Source organism: Sturnira hondurensis, unplaced genomic scaffold (assembly GCF_014824575.4).
Source record: "Sturnira hondurensis isolate 20B ecotype Veracruz unplaced genomic scaffold, ASM1482457v3 Scaffold0013994, whole genome shotgun sequence".
Classification (NCBI taxonomy): Eukaryota; Metazoa; Chordata; class Mammalia; order Chiroptera; family Phyllostomidae; genus Sturnira; species Sturnira hondurensis.
The window spans coordinates 277,030-301,262 of record NW_028086625.1 but is presented as its reverse complement, the minus strand read 5'-3'; the positions used below and the strand labels follow the sequence as shown (position 1 = coordinate 301,262).

General features: G+C 37.9%; 1 protein-coding gene across 3 annotated transcripts in view; it reads right to left on the bottom strand.

Annotated features, from left to right (window-relative positions):
- The window catches only part of JADE3 (jade family PHD finger 3), a 134,662-nt gene that overhangs the window by 38,197 nt on the left and 72,232 nt on the right, over positions 1-24,233 (bottom strand). For all 3 annotated transcript variants that reach the window (XM_037062343.1, XM_037062345.1, XM_037062344.1), the window contains 3 exons: positions 12,499-12,555; positions 11,623-11,702; positions 2,913-3,070 (listed from right to left, as the gene is read on the bottom strand). In XM_037062343.1, the coding sequence (XP_036918238.1) occupies positions 2,913-3,070; positions 11,623-11,702; positions 12,499-12,544 (284 nt within the window). In that variant the 5' untranslated portion in view covers positions 12,545-12,555. The remainder of the gene's footprint in view (positions 1-2,912; positions 3,071-11,622; positions 11,703-12,498; positions 12,556-24,233) is intronic.

Genomic DNA, 24,233 nt, shown 5'->3' with positions numbered 1-24,233 from the left:
TTTCTTATATCTGACACAAAAAAGACAAGTAATCAAAGAAAAAATAGATAAACTGAACATCAAAATAAAAAACTTGTGCCTCAAAGGACACCATCAAGAAAGTGACAAGATAATCAATGGAAGAAAATAGTTGCAAATAAGAAACTTGTATCCAGAACATGTAAAGAAAATTTATAACTCAATAAAAAGACAAATAGCCCATATTTTAAAATGGGAAAAAGATCTGAATAATTTGTCCAAAGGTATACAGGGTGGAACAAAAGTAGCTTTCCAGTTGTGAGTATTTGAAAGCTTATTCTTGTATTATTTATTATTTTTCATATGAACTGCAAACCTATTTTTGTCCCACTTTGCATATAAGTATGTAGGGATGCACTATATAAAAAATGGAACATTCTGGCCCTGGCTGCTTGGTTCAGTTGGGTAGAGTGTCATCCTGTACACCAACTGTAGGTTCAATTCCCAGTCAGGGCACATACCTAAGTTGTGGGTTTGATCCATGGTTGAGGCAATGTATGAGAGGCACCTGATTGATATTTCTCCCTTCCTCTCTCTCTCTAAAAAGTGGGGAGACATTCTGGAACTGCTGATCTGAGGACTTTGTCTTCTTGTTCACTAAAGGGTAAGATTTTCAGCAGCCAAGGGCATCCATTCCAAAGTAAATGTGATGGAACATGAAAAAGTTAACTGAGATGATTCACTTTGGTTGTTCGAACAGTAGCGTTTCACAGGAAGAGAAGAAAAGAATGATCTTGTATTTTTGGACCATATATATGATTCTTCTTTTTGTAATAAAGTATAAAACCTCTCTTCCAAAAAGACTATGCAAATGACTAACAAGCATATGAAGAATCGATGCTCAATATCATTAGCTATCAGGCAAATTAAAATAAAAACTGCATTGAGATACACTTAATACTCTTAGGATGGCATTAATAAAACATAGACAATAACAAGTATTGGTGAAGATATGAAGAAAATGGAACCCTCATACATGGCTGGAAGGCATGTAAAACATTGCAGATTCTGTGTAAAATAGTTTGACAGTTCCTCAGAATGGTAAGGATATAGTTATCATATGATCCAGTGGTACTTCTACTAGGCTGAGATCTGTCCAGAAAGTATCCAGCCACATAATATGAAAAAGAGACATTTCTTTTTTAAAATTTTTTTTTATTTAATTCTTATTCAAGTACAGTTTTCTGTCTTATATTCCCAGCCCTGCCCCCCAACATTTCTTGAAGAAGATAACAAGAAAGACTGCACATAGGACAATGATGCCTCAGTCCCTTCAAAGTAAGTACCCTTGGGACCTCACACAATTCTCCTAGCATCTCTTTCACTGTTCAAAATACTCTGCAAAACCCTTTGTTGGAATCAACATCAGCAGACTCATCCTATTTGCCTGAATCTCATAGACATTCTGAAATCTCTTCCCTTTCAAAGGTGATTTTAGTTTTGGGAAAAACCAGAAGTCACAAGGCACTACATCTGGGCTGTAGGGGGACTGAGTCACCTGGGTGATTTGATATTTCACCAAAAAGCTCTGCATCAGAGATGATGCATGAGTGGATGCATTATTGTGATGAAGCTGCCAGTCACCAGTTGCCTGTGGCTGTGGCCTTCTGAATCATCTGAATAGTTTCCATGGAGGTCAGGTTCAAGCTTAACATAAAATCTGAGGCAGATTCGTTGCTCTACTTGCTCAGTCATTTTGAATGCAATGGTCACACATTACACATGCTCACTCAATGGCGTCTACTGCCTCCCAGTGACTAGTATAGTGAAGTCGTCATTGTTCGCGCATTCACATTCCAGGTTATTTGCCTTGGCTGCCAGGTTATATCAATGTCACATAAACCGTTCTCGTTATATTAACAATGGCTGGAATTTTTCTGGACAGACCTTGTATACCCAAGAGACTATGAGACTCTGGATCTTAGAAGTGATTCAACCAAGTATTTCTTCTGGAAAATGACTAGGACCTATGAACCTGGTGCCAGGGATGGCAAATTCAAGGATGTGATCTCTGCCCTTTAAAAACCTAATATGCACTAGAAATACATAGACGTACAATGAGATGTACACTTTCTCATAGTAACCAAGAGGTCCCACCCTTTATCTGTTGCTATCCCTTCCCTTCCGTTCCCTCCCTTCTCTTCTGTCCTCCACTCACTCATTCACTCACTCAAACTTACACCAAGCATTTTATTTATTTCATGTCAGCCTTTGTGTAACACACTGGGAACACAAAGACCAGTAAGACAAAATGGCTCCCCAAATCAGTCACTACTCTTGAGAAGCTAAAACTTACTACTTCCTCCGGCAGAAAAGTCCTCTCCCCTTCTCACAAAACCAAAATCCTCTTCTACTTAATCTTTCTTCTCAAGTCTTTGCAAATGAAGGCTATGCACTTATAGTCAACCCAATTTTTACAGTTATTCCCTTTCATTTGTGTTTATGCATTTTACGAACTCTAAATATTTTGGTTTACTATTTATAGATGCTATTACTGTAAGTTCCCTGTTATAATGAAATGACTTTTCATGGGGTTATGTATTAACACAATTATTGTGGGGTTATATAATTAATGCTCTGTTTCTCTTCAAAGGCTAATAAATGCTACTGTTATTGAGTCAGACCTGGAAATCCTGGTCTCCAAAATCTTATCACATTTCAGACTGAACCTCAAACAGTTTTATCCTGTAAATGGGCATATATTTTATCCCTAAATAAATGAGCTTGACTTTCACTAGCTGGTATAGTCTGCCACTGGTCTAAGTGAACTGAACATGGTGTGTGACTTTGCATTATAAATGTGAAGTTAACCACTCAAAGTCTCTCCCCAAGCAGCACACAGATAGCCATAAGAACATGCATTCCCCAAGTCAAAACTGCAAGCATGCAAATACCTGAGGGAAGGCTGTGGAAGAGTGTCTGGACTGGCTGGTACCTGAACTCCCTTTTCCCATTCTTCTTTCCATGTATCCGTAAAGAGGTAATAGCTGTCAGGATTAATGTGGTGAGAATCTGAAAGTTTCATGGCACTGATGAGGTCCTTCCGATATATCTAGGAAGACATTGCACACATCATGAAGGAACTAAAACCATTTAATGTTATTTTAAAAAGACCACCCCCACCCACTCTATACTTCATCAAGAGAGACATTTCTAACTTCTTAAATGGCCAGGTTAACTCCTATTTGGAAGGGGTTTGAAGTATCGGCAAAGAAACCAGCTTATTCTGCATTTAATAAAGAGTAAAGGGGTCCTTTTGAATTACTTTCTTGGGCTCCTTGAATTTAAATGAACAATACAGGTTACTCTTAGACAGTATGTATAAAACAAATAATCCTTAACTCCTCAAATTAAGCAAAAATTATCCTCTGATAACTTATAATTTTTTTATTATCTTATTTTTGATGACTTACTCAAAGTTGCGAAGAGTACTGAGCTCCTATATAACCTTCACGTATTTTTTTCTCATGCTCACATCATACATAACCAGTGTACAATTATCTAAGCCAGAAAATTAACATTGCTACAATACTAGTAATTAATCTTCAGACCTTATTCAAATTTTACTAATTTCCCTCCTAATGTCCTTTTGTTCCAGAATTAAATCAAGGATCCCACATCACAATTAGTTATCATGTGTCCTCAGTATCCTCTAATTTGTGACAGTTTCTCAGTCTTTCCAGACCTTGATACTTCTGAAGAATACTGGTCATGCATTTGAAAGAATGTCCCTACAAGTGGGGTTTGTGCAATATTTTCTCATGATTAATGTTACTAATTTTTTTGGCAAGAATACACAGAAATGATGCCATACCCTTCTCATTCCATTATATCAGGGATATATGATGCCAATGTCTTATTAGTGGTGATGTTAAACTTGATCACTTGGTTAATGTAGGGTCTTGCTGTTTTTTTTCCACTGTTAGGTTACTATATTTCCCTTTGTAATTAATAAATAGCTTAGAGGAGATACTTTGAGATTATAAAAACTTCCTATTTCTTCTCAAACTGTCATGGGCTAATTTTAGTATCCACTGGTAGAGATCAGCCCTGCATTTACTAATTTGAATTCCTCTGTAATAAAGATCTATCCTTTCTCCCTCTCATTTATTTATCTACTGAAATACTTTGTATAATAGGGTAAGAGAGGATCATAGACATATCCATTTAACATGTTTTGCACAGAGCTCAGTGTTCTGGGTGACTAGTCCAAGAAACGGAATTGCCATTTTGCTGAACACTGTGATTTATTTCTATAAATTACTTGAGTACCTTTAATGAGCCAGTGGCTAAGGGGCTGTGGTAACTTACAATTGTACTAAACTGTTGTCTTTGGGAAAGACAGTGTGGGCAATCCTACCTTAGATCTGTAAAGAATACTAAAGCCAAGTGTTTTTCAACCTCCTAAAATATTTCATTATTTTCTATGTGATATACTTCATAATATAAATTGATTGCAAAATCATGCTTTAGGGTTAACAATGCCACAGCATCTAATCACACAGCATAAGCCATGTCTTCATATTTGATATAACTGCTTATGAAAATCTGTCCTGTATAGTTTCCTGAATAACCTGGAAATATATTGCAGTGGGTTGAATGGTGGCCCCCAGAAAGATATGTCTACATTCTAATTTATGGAACCTGTAAATGGATCTTTACAGATGTAAATAATTTAAGGATTTCTGAGATGGAGAGATCATCCTGGAATATCTGGGTGGGCCCAAAATCCAATGACAGGTATCTTTACAAGAGAAAGGCAGAGAGAAAGTTGAGGCAGAAGAGTAGGATGCTGTGTGATCATGGAGCAGAGATTGGAGTGACTCACTGATCTACAAGTCAATAAATGCTGAGTTATCAGAACTTGGAAGAGGCAAAAATCCAAAATTTCTCCTAAAATCTCTGGGGGGAGTGCAGCCTGGCTGATTTTGGACTTCTGGCCTCCAGTACTGTGAAAAATAATTTCTCCTTGTTTTAAGTCCCCCAGTTTGTGGTAATTTGTTACAGTAGTCCTAGGAAACTAATACACAAAATTACCAAACAGAAGAGTAACTTGAAGACTCTAGACAAAAAGATATAAAAGCAGAAGCCAATGAAATCTGGCCCCTGTCCATGGCTCCAGAAATACCAAACCTCCAGGAACAGGTAATTCTGTGAAGTCTGAGAAACCTTGGACTATAAGAACACCAATCAACTCAAATCTATTTTTCTTAAGCAAATGAAGACTAAATACAATGATTATTATAATCTTCCATTTTGCATTTAGAGAAAAAAGCAGATTTATATAATAAGCATGATTTCAATTTTAAAAGCTAGCCAGATTAAACAGCATCAGATCTGTTTCTAGAGAAGCATTTTTACTCAAGGCAGAATGCAGGCGTCTGCCTTATCTTGCTACAGAAAGCAAACATCTCAAGCATGATGCAGAACATAAAATGTTAAACGGGACAGGAATGTAAGTTCAGCACTCAGGCAGATATCTGCACAGCAATATGAAATATACAGGGTGTGGAAAAGTAGATTTACAGTTGCTCATATGGAAAATAATATAACAATTAATGAATAATAATACAAGAACAAACACTGTGTTTTGCATACTCACAACTGTAAACCTACTTTTGTCACACCCTGTATTTACCAGACTGGTCTCATGAACCTGCTTCTGATAGGAAAAGACATTTTTTAGGTTTATAAAATAAATATAGACAAATAAAATAGCTATAGTGTATCCTGGGTAGAGATGTGAGTTTTATATATACACAGTGGCACACACATACACACATATTTGTGTATTATTTTCGTAAAGAAACTAGAAAAGGATAAACTTAAAACTTTTTTTTAAAACAGGTAATTTGGGGGAGAAGGAAAATAAGGAAGAGAGAGAGAGACAAAAGCTGATCTCTCTGAATGTATTTTGTTCTACTGTTTGATGTTTGAAACAGGCAGATGTTTTAATATAGCTAAAAATGAAATTAAAAATCTTTATTAAAGAATGGAAAATAGGTCCAGGACAAACTACCTTGATTCATCTAATGGTCTTACCAATTAATAATTTGGGGCAAGTTATCTAATTCTCTGTATATTTATTCATCTGTAAAATGGGGATAATGATCACAATGACCTCGGAGGGGTTGTTGTTAAGGATTAAATGTGTGAATTTATGTAAATAGCTTAGCATGGTTCTGGGCTCCTGGTAAGTGCTAAATAAACTCTAACTGCAGTTAACTTTATCATCATCATAGTCTCAGCTTTATAACTAAAAGCAGAAAAAAGTATGTAGCTGAGTTCTCCTGTCTAGTCCATAAAGTAAATGTTGATGGAGTAATAAAGAAGATGTGAGTTTATGGCTCACTAACACGTGTGTGGCTTGGATCCTGAAGACAGGGTTTCCAAGCAAGAGCTCCATCAAGAACTTTAACCAACATTTTATAGGCCACGAAGTAATGCAGAAACTTCACAAAATAAAACATGGCCATCTGTTACTAAATTAAAGATTATGATTGATGGATCTGGATATTGACACTGACCTAGGTAATGAAGTTGAGAAGTTTTACATACTCTCAATTGTGTGCCTATTTTATATGCACTGGTAGTTTCCCCAAAAGTTCCTGAAACAAAAAGACTTTATACTTACCAGAGATCTGCTCATTTATGGTCAAAGAGGGGATTCACAGGCTAACATACAGCCCAGAAGCTATGCCAAGTCCAACAGTGCATGCACATCTTGGCCTCTCAGATGCTTACAGAAACAAAGGAGGCCTCACTATGAATTCAATTAGAATATCAATGCTTAACCTGTTAGAGCCACAAAATGAAAATGCCCTTCATGGACAACTCTGGCTTTTACTGCTCTCATTAACATCTCTCTCTCAGTGAGCAGTTTCTTAAAGCATAGCTAGTCTGAACATTTCTGTGACATTTTTAAGAGGAAAAGCCAAACATTTACTTCCTGTATGACACAAAGGGGAACACTGTCTGGTTCATGTGAATGAAGCAGAAAGAGATTGCTCAGTTTTGATTCATAGTCACTTAAATCTGAAACTATACCTAACTCACCACAAACAGATGTGTCACCCCCAAAGCACAAAAAACAGCTGCAAACATGGTATCTATATTTAACTAAAGAGAGTTAACTGTAAGCAATGTTCTTAGAATTATACAATCCTAAGGCAAGATGAGATTTTCGGGTTATCTATAAGAATCATCTACTTACAGCAGAGAGAACCTAGAAAAGAATACAAACTTGTTCTTCCATGGTAAGAAAGGCACCCAGTATTGTCAAGACATTGTCTCACACCTTGATTTCTCCAATGAAGCAAAGCTTATATAATTTCTAAGTTTAAAACTTTAAAAATCACGCAAATATTTTTCATGGAAGTAATTTTCAAATCATTTAAAATAATTCTTAAGTTTGTTATAAAAAACAAATGGGACATTTTTAATGGCCATGGGCTACCATTAACTAGAACATCAACTGCAATAAAGCAATGTACTTTGGGGCTGCTTAGGTAGGTTTGATTACTCCTCATACCCCATACCAAACAGAGGTGTATACAGCCTGGTAATGGAGAAGCAGCAGCAATTGAGTCTGACTTGAAGATCTGGGCAGTTTTCACACAAGAGATGATACATGAGGCTTGCTTTGCAAGTTTTTCTCCTATCCTTCAACATCCCTTTTTGCGCAATAAGTGTGCATTTGCAAGCTTAGTGCTTTTTATCTACTGTGGGCCAGAAAACAAAAATAATCAAGCTTGTTAGAAATGCAGATAAAAGCGATGTAAACAGGCTCTATCTGAGGGTATTACAGTGTTTTCTGCTGAGTTAAGATATATGAGCTTTCACTCTGTTGCTATGAAAGTCTTGGGCATAATAAATGAGACTCCAGGCCTACAGATGATATATGCATTCAATCCTTTAAGATAGGTTGATGTGTTTTATAGACCAGTCAGACTAATAGGTGAAAATATCCTGGCTTCTGAGAAAGAATGAAAGACTTTTTAATAAATTCAAATTACTTGTCTAGTACTACGTGCTTTTTAAAGGGCAATTGGCTTTTTAAAAACAGCTTTAAGAGCATGGGCCTTTCTGAGAATCAGATGAAGTCTACTGGTTCAAAAAAATACAGATAAAAATGCATCCTTAAAAGTCTGCATACAATTTTCAGAAGTTCTTGAACCTTACAAGGGATTTACAGACCCCTAGGAAACTCATCTCCAGAAGATAAATAAGGGGGGAGCATGTAGAGGAATCTCACAAAAAGCACTAAAATCAAAGACAATGTGTACCTATTAATGTAGCAAATTAAGGCTCAGCAAAAAAAAAATCATTTATATTGCATTTCAGTGACTAACTCCCACTAAAATGATAAGGTTTCATTTTGGACCTGTAGAGGGTCAGAAAGAAGAAACTCCCATCCTTACAAGAAGAAAAAGGCAGGACAGGCAGCAAATTAACAATTTTTTCATGAGCCCTTTAGAGAAATGAGTCATAGGACAAATGGCCAAGTCAAAGAGAGACAGGCATGCCTGCAGGGAGACACAGGACAGGAGCATTTCCTTACCTGGGGCAGAAACCACAGTAGGAACATTAAACTAGAAATTTTGAGGATTTGCTGGGGCCAAGTGGGAACTACTATGAGAGTATGAAGTTCCTGGGGCTGTATTCATAGGGGGTTCCCACCTTCTTGTAAGCTTCTTCTCTAGCCATCCAACTTAGCTCTCATAGAGAAGATGGAGAAAACCTGGAGAAAAGATCCCCCAGTGGTGCTGTCTAGGCCCCTGTTGTTCAATATTCTTCCTCCTTTACTGAACAAAAGGCTTCATCTTCATGGAAAGGATATCAAATGAGTGCACTGGTATAATTTCATTAGTGCTAGGGAAAAGGAAGAGTAGCCAGTCTCAGCCTTCCTGTGTTATCTAAGGGGGGAGAAAGACTTAATCTACAGGAAGAAGAACTTCAAGGACACAGATGGAGAACACCAGAAAATGCCTGCTGCAAGCAGACAGGGGAAAATGGGGCAAGAGCAAAAAAGCCCTAGCCCTTAGGTTCACCTTCTCCACCCCTCCCCCTTACTCAGGACCACTATACCACCCACAGACTAAGATGTAATCAGAATATTAGAGAACACTGTCCTTCCTCCATGCCCTATACCACCATGCTAATGCCTCCAGTGATAAGAAGAGTGGTTTACAGCCAGAAGAGCTGCAAAAGACAATCTTTCTAAGGACAAGCACAAAGGGAAGACTCTAAGCCAAGATCACTAGAGGAATTCAAAGTCTCTGGTGCCCACAGCAATAACAAATTTTAAACACCCTCATACACTAGCTGGTGGGAGTGTAAAATGATGAGGCCTCCTTGGAAAAAATCTGGCATTCCCTCAAATGGTTAAATAAAGTTACCATATTCCACACCTAGCTGTATGTATACTCAAGACAACTGAAAATATGACCACATAAAATTTTGTACATGATTGTTCATAGCTGTTGCTATGAATTCAAAGGAGCATTATTTATAATACTATAAAAATGGAGGTAAGCTAATTGTTCATAACTAATGAATGGATAAACAAAATGTGGTATTTCCACACAACAGAATATCATTCAGTCATAAAAAGATGAGATATTAATAAATGCTAAAACATGAATGAATCTTGAAAATGTTAGACTAAGTGAAAGAAGCCAGACACAAAAGGCTATATATTGTGATTCCATTAATACGAATATCCAGAATAGGCAAATCCATAGAGACAGAAATTAGACGAGGGGTTGGGAGTAGGAGGATTAGGGAATAATGGCTAATGGGGTAAGGGGATTTCTTTCTGGGGTGATGAAAAAGTTCTACATTTAGATTGTGGTAATGGTTATGCAACTCTGTGAATACACTAAAACCACTGAATTATATACTTTAAATGGATAAATTATATGGTGTGGGAATTGTATTTCAAAAAAGATGTTTAAAATGTTTTATTTAAAAAGACTGATTGTTGTGGTGTCAGTGGATATCACCTGAGAGGCCTTGACATCCACTTCCACTCAGTAATAACGAGGTATCCGTCCTGTTCATGTGGTACCAGCAGAAACTAGACAGAGCCTGGACTGTCACTATAGCCCAGGGGTGTCAAACTCATTTCTATCAGGGGCCACATCAGGCTTGTAGTTGCCTTCAAAGGGCCAAATGTATAGCTCCTTGCCCCTAGTTAAGGAGTACTTACATTTATACAGTCCTAAAGTTACACTCAGCCCTTTAAAGGGAACTGCAAGGCTGATGTGGCCCCTGGTGAGAATGAATTTGACATCCCTGTTATAGCCCATCTGTAATGTGGTATCTCTTACTGCCAACACTCCTCCTGCTATCAGGGAGGTAACAAGATGAGTATTTCCACTGCAACAAGTAGTACAGAAGGTAATAAGTAACTCCTCCACCTTCCCAGGGAGATAACAAAACTATCTTCCTGGAGAGGCAACAGAACTAAAATAGGAAACCTAAGAATTCTACAACTGGTAGTAAAGAGTCAGTGCCCTTCTTCCCCACTGGCCTGGTTATTATGGAGGCCTGATAAAACAGATTTAAATAAGACTTAGTGTCTGATAACATAATACCAAAAACATCTAAGATACAATAGAAAATCACTCATCATACTAAGAACTGGGAATGACAAGAGACAATAGAAACTAACACCAAGATAATACAGATGTTGGAATTATCTGGCAAGGATTTTAAAGCATCCATCATAAAAATGCTTCAAGAAGAAATTACGAACACTTTTTCTGCAATGAGTAAATTGAAAGTCTCAGCAAAGATATAGAGGATATAAAGAATAATGAAATGGAAAAACTTGAAACAGAATAATAGCTGAAATAAACTCAGGGGATAGGCTCAAAAGAAGAAGGGAATTAACAGAATAATAAATAAGGGAACAAGAAAAATTCCCCAATCTTATCAACAGAAAGGACACACACACACACACACACACACACACACACAAACACACACACCCGGAACAGTCTGAGGGACCTGTGGGAAAATAACAAAAGAGCTAACACTCATGAAATTTAAGTCCTAAGAAAAGGAGGAGAAAGAATATGGAGCTGAAAAAATAGTTGAAGAAATAACGGCCAGCCTCACCAGAGTGACACATTCTTCTTGGGCTGTCAGTGCTCTGAAGGCTATGAGGACCCATTGCCCAAGATCTCCCAACCTGGTCCTTCCCTTCCATCCACAACCTCCTCATCTACCCCTTCCTGCACTGCCTCCCATGTACCAACTTAGCTTTTAATGATCATAGGCCAGATCTTTGGGTCCTTCCCAATTCCCCAAGTCTTGCTCCCTGGACTTTTTGGCTAAGGAGAGGCTTTATACTCTAAAGCCAGGCATTTAAGAATAAATTGCCAAATCAAATCACAGTGTGAAGACTACTGTTTTCCCAAAGGGAAAAGAAAATGGTATCTTCCTTGAAAAACAAAACAAAAACTCATCAGAAAGCAAGCCTATCCATTGGCACATGGAGTTACTCCTTGCATCTCCAAGATCTGAATATTGTAGGTATGTAGGCAGAAGGCAGCTGTCTATTTTTTAAAGTCTAAAGATTAGAATATCTGATCTCACCTCAGCAGATTTCTTGTGTTCATTTGGAATTTTTGACTTGTTCCTATACATTGAGCCACAAGTAAGAGAAGTGGAAGGACCTGCAAAAGATAATTAGAAAAAAATACTGAGACTTAATGACTTGCTATTATAACTAAATGTTATATAACTAAATGCCATCCAAGAGAATATGAAAGATATGATGGAGAAGAACTCAGTGATCTCATACACAACACTGAAGAAAGTTAAATTACAACCAAGAAAGCCTCATAATAGAGTTTAAAAACATTTATAGGTGGCCTTTTAGCATACAAAAGCTTCAACAAAGCTAATGTTGAGGAGATTTAATTTGATGTAATCATACCTCATAACATTTTGGAATAACATGATTCATGTACCACCTGGAGAGAAAGGATCTGCAAAAGCAACTGAAAAACTAGAAATGTTCAACAAGTAATCTGTATACATCCTTCAGCACTTCCCCAAATGCTGTTGTTAATAAGATTGTTGCCTTTTACAAATGACAACTCATCCAGTGAAACATTTAGTACCTAAGCTACAATTAGAATTGTAGGGTCTACAGTTTATGCTCATATACTTTTCCTCCTTTCTAGAAAAGCACTGTTAAATCATTATTAGATTTGGCATTTGTTGTTTAGATAAGTGAAAAGTAAAAAACAACTGCTATATGCCATATAAAACCAATTCTCCCACCTAACTTATTAATTTCTAATGAAATTTAAATGAGTAAGAAAAATGACACCCCAAGCTTTCTTTCCTGAAAACATTATTTTTAACCATGGAAGGAAGCAAGAAATAGCTTGTCATCAAGTCAAAGAAGAAATCCTCAAGGAGTATGGATACAGAGGTTACCAGCTGTTGGCTGGTTCTACTCACTCTCATCTGAACTGTCACTGCTGCTGAGAGTTCTATGGCGTTTCATTGTGGAGCATCCTGGGAAAGAGAACAACACTGAATGAAACAGTCAACACACACACACACACACACACACACACACACACCCCAGCAGATAGTCAATACTTTCCTACAGATCCCAAGAAGCAACAGCAAGCCAATCACACAAATCAAATGATTTCTGTCAAGAATATTCTCAAATGATCTAGAGTGATAGGAAAAGACAACTACCAAATTCTCCAATATAATTTGTCATAGACTGGGTAAGGCTACATATTAGCCTTAGTAGGAAGTCCACATAGGAGAGGATGAATAGTACAGGAATGGCTGGAGCTTCAGATGTGGCCACATGACCAATGTCCACCCAAACAGAGAGGGAAGCCATGGGGACCTCATCAGCCAGAGAGGAGAAGGAAAGGACAAAGCAATAGCAAAGGTAGAGCTGTCAAGGGCCAAGGTTGAAAGGCATGAGACATGGTTGGCTGAAGAAAGAACAGGTGAGGAATGTCCCACCTTGAAGAGCACAACCACACTGCTTTTCTATCTGCATTTCTTACTTTATCTCTGTCTCCATCCAAAGAAAAACTGCCTAAATTTAAAATTACATCTATAGATACACTGCAAGGGATGTTATAAAAAGCTCCTACATTGTCAAAATATATAACACTTTTGACTAAAACTTCAAATGGTTCAAGTGTCCTTCCTTGTGTGCGTGTAGCCAATGACTGATGAAAAAAAAAAAGGTCTCACCTTTCTGGGAACACTCCAGCACCAGAGTGAAGGAAAAAAGGAAGACAGATACCTCAGCTCACTAAGGAAGGGCTCAAAGTATAAGCTAGAAAAGACAGTGGCATAGTCAGTAACTGACATTCTGTTATGTGCCACAGTATACAAGATGCTACTATAAACAATCATGATTCCACAGGGGATAAAGGTCATGGATACTGCCTTCAAGCCACTTATTATTTACTAAAGAGATAGAATTCCAAGTACAAGGCCACTGTGCGCAATTAGGAGTAACAGAAACAAAACTGCATCTTAAAAAGCTAACAGAGTTCCATTCCTGCCATGATAATGTGAAGAGATATATGGACACACTCCCCAGTGAATCTGGTGAAAATTATTTTAAAAAGAAACAAAAATTACTCATTTAAAATCTCTGAGGATGGTCTGAAGGGCTTATAGCAAACAAAGAAGCATTTATTAAAGGAAATCTACTAAAACTCAGTAAATAAAGTAAGAGTCTATAGTATCTGGGCCTAGACTTGCTCCTTGTATCCCCTTCCCAGAACAAATGTCAGCTACCAGCTGCAAGGTATTCCCCACAAGAGGGTCAGGAAACAGCATTTCTCATCCTGTCTGCAGCTACCTGTTTCTGAGCCTAAGTTCCAGAAAAGTGTGGCTGAGAGGTGGGTGCTCCCTTCTTCTACCTCATGGCCCCAACTCCTGGGATAGAGGCTATGCCTTGGTTGTGGTGCTACCAAGAACACTGAGTCCCCAAATGCCCTGGACCCAGCACTTAGAATGGGATTTCTATATCAGCAGAGGTAAACTAGGAGAGATGGGGACTCTACTCAGACAGAAGCACATTAATGTCCCCATCCCTTGTACTACAGCTGTGGCTCAGAGATTTAGCCTAGTGGGATAAGCAGGCTATAGAATAGAAGGCTCCAAAATTCCCCAGTGGAAATGATTCCATTTGCAACAGAGTGTGGAAAAGTTGTTCATGCCTAGGTTGGCTCACATGCTAAAGAGAATTAGGGAAATAGATAGCTGGGAGAAATCATTCTGGGTTCAGAAATCTCAAATACCAATCTTAGGAACTATCCCTTCAAAGGAGCCCTAATGTGATAGGATCAGTCTGTGGAGCAATTTATGCCCCCAGGGCATTATTAAAAACAACAGAGCAATCAGCCAGCAATTTGTGGAAACTTGACAAAACCACTATCATCCCAGGGTGACTGTGGGCATACCAAAGACTGAACCCCTAAGAAGCAACATCAAGACTTCACACTGCAGGGCAAAATCAGGGAGTAAACAGACGTCAATAAAATAATCCAGTCACTAAGTTAAAGAAGGAAATAACAATAAGGAGTGTGAGGTGGGGATGCCTATACCCAGAGTTACTGCATTTTATTACCTAAAATGTCACATTTCCAACAAAAAATATGAGACATGCAAATAGGGAAGTATGATCTATATACTAGCCAAAAAGCAAGTGACAGAAACTGCTTATGAGAACAACCAGATGTCATGGGCAGATTTAATGGGCAAAGATTTCAAGTTAGCCACATAAATATGTTACAAAACTAAAGAAAACCATGGTTAAAGGAGCAAAGGAGGCCCTAACCAAGTAGCTCAGTTGCCTAGAGTGCCATCCGCATACACCAAGGTTGTGGTTTTGATCTCTGGTTAGGACAAATACAAGAAATCAACCAATGAATGCATAAAAAAGTGAAATAACCAACTGATGTCTCTCTCTCTCAAGAAAAAAAGGGAGGTAAGAATATCAATAAAGAGAAATTATTAAAAAGAACCAAATGGTAACTCTGGCATTGAAAAGTACAATAACTAAAATAAAAACTTTACTAAAGGGGTTCAATAGTAGATTTGAACTGGCAGAAGAAAAAATCAGTGAACTTGAAATAGATCAATACAAATTTTAGAAGCAAAAAAAACAGAGGAAAAAGATGAAGAAAGATAAACAAAGCTTCACAGAAATATGGGACACCATTAAGTGCTCCAACATATATGTAATGGGAGCACCAGAAGGAAAGGAGGGAAAAAAAGCAGAAAAAATAATGGCTGAAGGATTCCTAAATTCACTGAAAAACATTAATTTGCACATCCTGGAAGGGTGAAAAACTCCAAGTAGTTTATAGTACTAACACTGCCACCACCACCACCACCACAACTTGTGAAGAGATCCACAGATACATTATGGTAAAATTGCTGAAAGCCAGACAAGGAGAAAATCTTGAAAGGAGCAAGGGAAAAATGACTCCTTATTTATAATGGAACCCCAATAAGATTAACAGCTAACTTCTCATTAGAAACAATGGAAGTCAGAAGGCAATGAGATAAGATATTCAAAGTGCTCTGTAGTACTGTTTGCACATTACTACAAATCCATATATTAAGAAACATGGATTTGTATGCTTTCAATGGGTAAAATGTATGGTATGTACTTTATAGCTCAATAAAGCTATTTTAAAAACTCACAGGAGACTTCTGGCCAAGAAGGAGGCATAGGTAGATACACTGTGCCTCATCTCACAACCAAAAGAAGAACAACAACAAATCTAAAGACAAAAAACAACCAGAACTGGCAGAAAATCAAACTGTATGAAAGTCCGACAACCAAGGAGTTAAAGAGAAAACATTCATCTAGGTAGGTAGGAGGGGCAGGGGGCAGAGACCAGCAGCCCTGGTGGAGAGGACTCACAGCAAGGCACCAGCTGGAGGACCAGTGATGGCTAGTGGACCAGGCAACCCCACATTTGCGTGCAGATAAACCAGGAGGAACAAATGGGGAGTGAGATAGACTGCACAACCCAAGGTTCCTGAGCAGATAAATAAAACCTCAAAACTTCAGACTGAAAAAACTTTTGGGGGTTATGGCAGCAGAAGAAATTCCCAGCCTCACAGGAAAGTTTGTTGGAGAGACCCACAGGGACCTAGAACATACACAAACCCACCCACCTGGGAATCAGCACCAAAAGGGCCCAATTTGCTTGTGGGTAGTGGAGGAAGTGACTGAAAGCTGGCAGACAGCCAAGCAAGTGGCATTATTCCCTCTTGGGTCCCTTCCTGATACACAGCACCACAACACAGCAACTTGGGTTGCTCCTCCATGGGGAACACCTAAGGTTCCATCCCTTACTATGTAATAGGTACTCCCAGACAAAAAATTGGCTGAAATGAAAGAACAAATCAAAGCTCCAGAAAAAATACAACTAAGCAATGAGGACATAGTCAAACTATCAGATGGAGAGTTCAAAACACTGGTAATCAGGATATTCATAGAAATGGTTGAGTATGGCTGCAAGGCAGAGGAAAAAGTGAAGGCTATGCAAAGTGAAATAAAGGAAAATGCACAGGGAACCAAGAGTGAAGGGAAGGAAACTGGGACCCAAATCAATGGAGTGGACCAGAAGGAAGGCATAAACAGTCAACCAGAACAGAATGAAGAAACAAGAATTCAAAAAAATGAGGAGAGGCTTAGGAACCTCCAAGACAACTTTAAATATTCTAATATCCGAATCATAGGGGTGCCAGAAGGAGAAGAGGAAGAGCAAGAAATTGAAAACTTATTTGAAAACATAATGAAGGAGAACTTCCCCAATCTGGCAAAGGAAATAGACTTCCAGGAAGTCCAGGAAGCCTAGAGAGTTCCAAAGAGGTTGGACCCAAGAAAGCACACACCAAGGCACATGAAAATTACATTACCCAAGATTAAAGAGGAGAGAGTCTTAAAAGTAGTAAGAGAAAAGGAGACAGTTACCTACAAAGGAGTTCCCATCAGACTATCAGCTGATTTCTCAAAAGAAAACCTACAAGCAAGAAGGGGGTGGAAAGTAGTATTCCAATATTACTCTATCCAGCAAAGCTATCATTGAGAATGGAGGGCAGATAAAGTGCTTCCCAGATAAGGTCAAGTTAAAGGAGTTCATCATCACCAAGCCCTTACTATATGAAATGTTAAAGGGACATATCTAAGAAAAAAGATGATCAAATATAGGAACAGCAAAATGACAACAAACTCACAACTATCAACAATGGAATCTAAACACAAAAACTAAAGCAAACAACTAGAACAGAAACAGCATCACAGAAATGGACATCACATGGAGGGTTATCAGTGGGGAGGGAAAGGAGGGAGAATTGGGGAAAATGCACAGGTAATAAGAAGCATAAATGGTAGGTACAAAAAAGACAGAGGGAGGTTAGGAACAGTATAGGAAATGAAGAAGCTAAAGAACTTATATGTTGACCCATGGACATGAACTAAGGGGGGGAATGTGGGGAGGGAGGGGGTGCTGGGCAGAGGGGAATAAAGGGGGGAAATGGGACATCTGTAATGGCATAATCAATAAAATATATTAAAAACTAACAGGATTAGCACAAGTATAAAAAATATTAATCAAAGGTCTATTTGTCCTACTGTTGAAGTCAATCAAATACAAGGGGAGTAAAGGGGTTAAATATATGGTGACAGGAGGAGATCTGACACTGGGTAGTAAATACACAATACAATATACAGAACTGTACACTTGAAACACATATAATTTTATTAACCGTTGTTGCCTCAATGAATTTAACAAAAAAGAATCAGGAAAAACTGAGATATAATTGACATATGACGCTGTATTAGCTTCAGGTATACAACATAATGATTTAGTATTTGTATATATTACAAAAGGAAACATATTTCTTTAAATAAAATGTTAACCTCCCATCATATAAATTTTGGGGGCTACATTTGGCTCCTTGGTGCAAAACTTAAGACATTCACACTTCTGAAATACAAACAAAAACAATAATAACAAAATATTTTTTATCAAAAAGTATGTGTAATTTATTTTTAAAAAGATTTTATTTATTTATTTTTAGAGAGGGGAAGGGAGATTGAAAGACAGGGAGAGAAACATTGATGGAAGAGAGAAACACTGATCAGTTGCCGCTTGCATGCCTCCAACTGGGGACCTGGTCTGCAAAAGTAAAAGTAATATGTATTTCTTAATTATTTCCTGCTGAATACACAAATCTACCTAGAGTAGAGCTTTGTTTATCTGATATTATTGGCACGTTTCATATATTTAAACTTTCCAGACACATGGTGTGCCCAAATATCTAAAATCCTATTATCAATGGGAGCTTTTCTAAAAATCTATTTATTAGTATTGTTGTGGTAACAAATTACCACAAATTCAGGGGCTTAAAACTACACAAATTTATTATGTTACATTTCAGTGGGTCAGAATTCTCATACAGGTATTACTGGGCTAAATCTAAGAAGAGGATTCATTTCCTTGCCTGTCCATTTTGTAGAGGCTCACATTCCTTGGATCCTTACCATCATCCTCAACCTTCAAAGGCAGCAACACTATATCTGTCTGACCCTGCTTCTATCATCACATCTCATTATCTGATCCTTCTGCTTCCCCTCTTCCACTTTTAAGGACCCTTGTGATTATATTATACTCACCTGGATAATCCAGGACAATGTCCCTATTTTAGATGAGATTGGCAAGTTCAAGGTGGTATGGCTGTAGACCCTATTTTAAAGTCAGCTGATTAGAAACCCTAATTCTTCTTTGTCATGTAACCTAACATATTCACAGGTTCCAGAAATTAGGGTATAGACATATTTGGAGGCCCATTATTCTCTCTACCATGACACAATATATTTGTACATTATTAAAAGTGAGTATACTCCTAGACAAATACACCCAATGGATTTTTGACAGTGGTAGAAAAGTAATTAAATGGAGGAAAGATATCCTTTTCAGCACATGGTACTGGACCAATAGTAAAAAAAATGAACTTCAAACCAAGTTGCGTACCTTATACAAAAGTTAACACAAAATGGATCATGGACTTAAATGTAAACCTGTAATACTGTTAAAAAACAAAAGAAAAATCTTCAGGATCTAGAGCTAAGAAAAGATTTCTTAAACTTGATACCAAAAGCATGATCTGTCAAAGAAAATATCACCTTCATCAAAATGAAAAACATGCTCTGCAAAAGGTTCTGTTAAGAGGATATTTTTTGTGGTGAAGGCCAGGGTGGGGTGGCTGGTGGAAGAGAGTAAAGGAGAAAGATGGGGATGAAAGAATGGTACAATATTTGCAAATCAATAAACCTAATATCACGTAAACAAAAGGAAAGACAAAAATCACATCATCATATCAATAGATGCGGAAAAACAATTGATAAGGTACAGCACCCATTTATGATAAAAACACTCAGCAAAGTGGGAATAGAGGGAGCATTCCTCAACATAATAAAGGTCATATATGAGAGACCTACAGCCAACATCATACTCAATGGGCAAAAACTAAAAGCTTTCCCACTAAGATCAGAACTAAGACAAGGATATTCATTTTTACCACTCCTATTTAACATAGTATTGGAAGTCCTAGCCACAGTAATCAGACAAGAACAAGAAATAAAAGGCATCCAAATTGAAAAGGTGAAAGCAAAACTGTTATTGTTTGCAGACAACATGATACTGTACATAGAAAATCCTATAGATTCCACCAAAAAACTACTCAACCTAATAAGTGAATTTGGCAAAACAGCCAGATAAAAAGTCAATACTCAGATATCAAAGGCATTTTTGTACACCAACAATGATATATCAGAAACAGACATCAGGAAAAAAAATCCCATATGATATAGCAACAAGAAAAATAAATTACCTAGGAATAAACCTAACCAAGGACGTAAAAGACCTGTATTCAGAAAACTACACTACACTGAAGAAAGAAATTAAGGAAGACACAAATAAATGAAAGCATTTGTTCATGGATTGGAAGAATTAACATCATCAAAATGTCCATGCTACCCAGAGCAATTTATAGATTGAATGCAATCCCTATTAAAGTACCAATGACATATTTCACAGATACAGGATAAACATTTCAAAAATGTATATGGAACCATAAACAACTCCGAATAGCTGCAGACGTTTTGAGAAAGAAGAGCAAAGTAGGAGGGATCACAATACCTGATATCAAACTGTATTACAAGGCCACTGTAATCAAAACAGCCTGGTACTGGCATAAAAACAGACATATAGACCAATGGAGCTACTACCTTTCACAACAGCATAGAAGGAACTGGAGAACATTATGCTAAGTGAAATAAGCCAGGCAGTGAAAGACAAATACCATATGATCTTACCTTTAAGTGGAACCTAATCAACAAAACAAACAAACAAGCAAAATATAACCAGAGACATTGAAATTAAGAACAAGCTGACAGCAACCAGAGGAGAGGTGGGAATGGTTAATGGGAGGAAAAGGGGGTAAGGGTTTTCAGGAACAACAATAAAGGATACATGGACAAAAGCAAGATAGGGTGGGATCAGGGGAGGGAGGTGGGGATGGCTGGGATTGAGGGAGTGGTGAGGGGAAAATGCAGACAACTGTACTTGAACAACAATAGAAATAAAAAATAAACACCATACTTAAGAGGAAAAAAGGAGGGGGATAGGGTACATATGTAATAGTGTCAACAATAGAAAATTTTTAAAAAGATTAAAAAAACCCCTACAGAATGAGACAAAATAAGGGTTGGGCAAAAGTAGGGTTACAATTGTGAGTACACAGAACAGTTTATTCTCACATTATTTATTAATTATTGTATTACTTTACATATTAACAAATATAAACCTATTTCTGCCCCACCCTGCATTTACAAACCACATATCCAACAACAGATACATATCCAGAACATGTAAAGAACTACAAAACTCAACAGTAAGGAAGCAGATGATTCAATTAAAAGTAGGAAAAAGACTTGAACAGATGTTTCATCAAAAAGCAACACCAAGGCAAATAAGCACATGAAAAAAGTGTTTGATATCATCTGCCATTGGGAAAATGCAAAATAAAACCACAATGGCTGAAATGACAGTGAAAATTCAAATAATGGAGATGTGAAGAAACTATATCATTCATACATGGCTGGTGGAAGTGTAATATGGTATAGCTATTATAGAAAACTATTTGGTTATTTCTTTAAAAATTAAACACGCAACTACAATTGTACTCCTGGGCATTAATCCCAACAAAAAGAAAATTTATGTTCATATAAAAACCTATATATAAATGTTTATAGCATCCTTATTCGTAATAGCCAAAAACTGAAAACAACACAAAAATCTTTCAACAGGTGAATGGCTAAACCATCTGTGGTATATCTATACCACGGACTGCTTCTCAGCAATAAAAAGGAACAAAGTACTTATATATATTACAACATGCAAAACAAATAAGACATGTAAAAAACTTAGTGAAAAAATATGCTTAGTGAGAGAAGTCATAAAAACAAGATCACTTTTTTATGATTCCATTTATATGCAATGTCCAGAGTAGGCATAATTATAGAGACAGAAAGTAGATTAGTGGTTGGTTGCCTATGGTTGGGAGTAGAAAGGCAAACTGACTGCAAATGGGCACCAAACTTCTTTTGGGGTAACAAATGCCCTATAATTGGATAGTAGTGATGGGTGCAAAACCCTGTAAATATACTTAAACCCACTGAATTGTGTATGCAAAATGAATTTAATAGTATTGTAAATTATACCTCAACAAAACTTAAAAACCTTTTAAATTATTGTAACATGTTACCAATGAGTAATTTTATGGCAAAGTTAAGAAGAGCAGCAACAGAAAAATTCTGTGCCTACTTAATATAACCTCCATATGGATAACATACTGGGATCAAAGGTAGCAAATGCCATAGAGGAAATACTTTTATCCTATAAAAACTCTCAGTTTAGAAAGTGAACTGAGCATGGACCCTCTCTCCTCAATTCTCTAAAAAGTTTTTGACTTCCGCCAAGATGGAGGCATAGGTGGAAACACTGTGCCTCCTCTCACAACCAAGTTTAAAGTCAACAAAAGTTTCAGTAACAAAAATGCAGCCAAAATACAGAAAATTGAACTATACAGAAGTCCTACAACAACGAACTAGACGGGTAAGAGGGGCGGAGCCAGCAGGTGAGCCAGGTCAGGCAAGAAAGATCTCCTGACCCAGGCACTCAGGCAGCCGTGGGCAGATCCCAGGTGTGGGGTAGCAAAAGGGGTACCCAGTGAGGGTGCAAGGCAGCAGGCTGACCGCAATCACACATTTGCACGCAGATAAATCAGTGAAGGAGTGAGCAGTGAGACAGACCGCACAGGCCCCAGCAGCGGGAAGCAGCAGAGGGGACCATCATTGCCCCTGTTGGACCCCGCCCCCACATACAGCATCACAACCCAGCAACTGAGTTGCCCTGCCCTGGTGAACACCTAGGGCTCTGCTCCTCATATGTACGTAACAGGTGCAAACAGATCAAAATATGGCTCAAGAAGAAGTCAAAGCCCTGGAGCCGATAACTCTAAGCAACCAAGAAATAGCCAACCTATCAGATGCACAGTTTAAAATACTGGTGATCAGGATGCTCACAGAACTGGTTGATTTTAGTCACAAATTAGAGGAACATATGAAGGCTAAACTAATTGAAATGAAGAGAAATGCACAGGAAACCAATAGTGATGGAAAAGAAACTGGGACTCAAATCAAGGGAGTGGACCAGAAGGAAGCAAAAATGACCAAACAGAAAAATATGAAGAAACAAGAATTCAAAAAAATGAGGAGAGGCTTAGGAACCTCCAGGACATCTTTAAACACTCCAACATCCGAATTATAGGGGTACCAGAAGGGAAAGCGAAAGAGCAAGTGCAACACTTATTTGAACAAATAATAAAGGAGAACCACCCCAATCTGGCAAAGGAAATAGACTTCCAGGAAATCCAGGAAGCTCAAGAGATTCCCAAAGAAGGTGGACCCAAGAAGGAACACACCAAGGCACATCATAATTACATCATCCAAGATTAAAATGAAGGAGAGAATCCTAGAAGCAGCAAGAGATAAGGGGACAGTCCCCTACAAAGGAGTATCCATCAGACTGTCAGTGGATTTCTCAAAAGAGACCTTACAGGCAAGAAGGGGCTGGAAAGAAGTATTCCAAGTCATGAAATCCAAAGACTTACAACCAAGATTGCTCTATTCAGCATAGCTTTCATTTAGAATGGAAGGGCAGATAAAGTGCTTCTCAGATAAGATCAAATTCAAGGAGTTCATCATCACTAAGCCCTTATTATATGAAATGTTAAAGGGACTTATCTAAGAAAAAGAAGATAAAAAATATTAACAGTGAAAAGACAGCAAACTCACAGTTATTAACAACCACACCTAAAACAAAACCAAACTAAGAGGACAGCTAGATCAGGAGCAGAACCATAGAAATGAAGATCACATGGAGGGTTAGCAACAGGGAAGTGGGAGGAGGAGAAGGGGGGAGAAGGTACATAAAATAAATAGCATAGATGGTAGGTAGAAAATAGTCAGGGGGGAGGGCAAGAATAGTAGGGGAAATATACAATCTAAAGAACTTGAGACACGTGGACATAAACTAAAGGGGGGATGGTGGGGGAGGGGTGTGTAGGGTGGAGGGGAATAAAGGAGGGGGAATAGAATAACTGTAATGGCATAATGAATAAGATATATTTTTTAAAAAAGTTTTGAGAGACCCTGCCCTGGACAGTGTGGCTCAGTTGGTTAGAGCATTGTCCTGTAACCCAAAGGTTGAGGATTTGATTCCCATTCAGGGCACATCCCTAGGTTGCAGGTTCATTCCCTGGTCCAGGCACATATGATCCCAGGTGAGAGTGTGCATGATACCAGGTCCGGGTGTGTGTGGGAGGCAACCAATTGATGTTTCTCTCTCTGTCCCCCTCTTTCTAAAAAAAAGTCCTCAGGTGAGGATAAGAAAAGAGTTTTAGGAGACCCAAGACTCCTGGTAAATAGGTAGGTACTCCTTATCTGAAGTTCTGGTCTTAAGAACTGTGGCTAAAAGTATCTCTGTTTTCTATAATATTTTATTTTCAACTTTAGTGCAGATTTTTGAGAATCTGTGAAATTTGGTGCTTTTAAAACTATT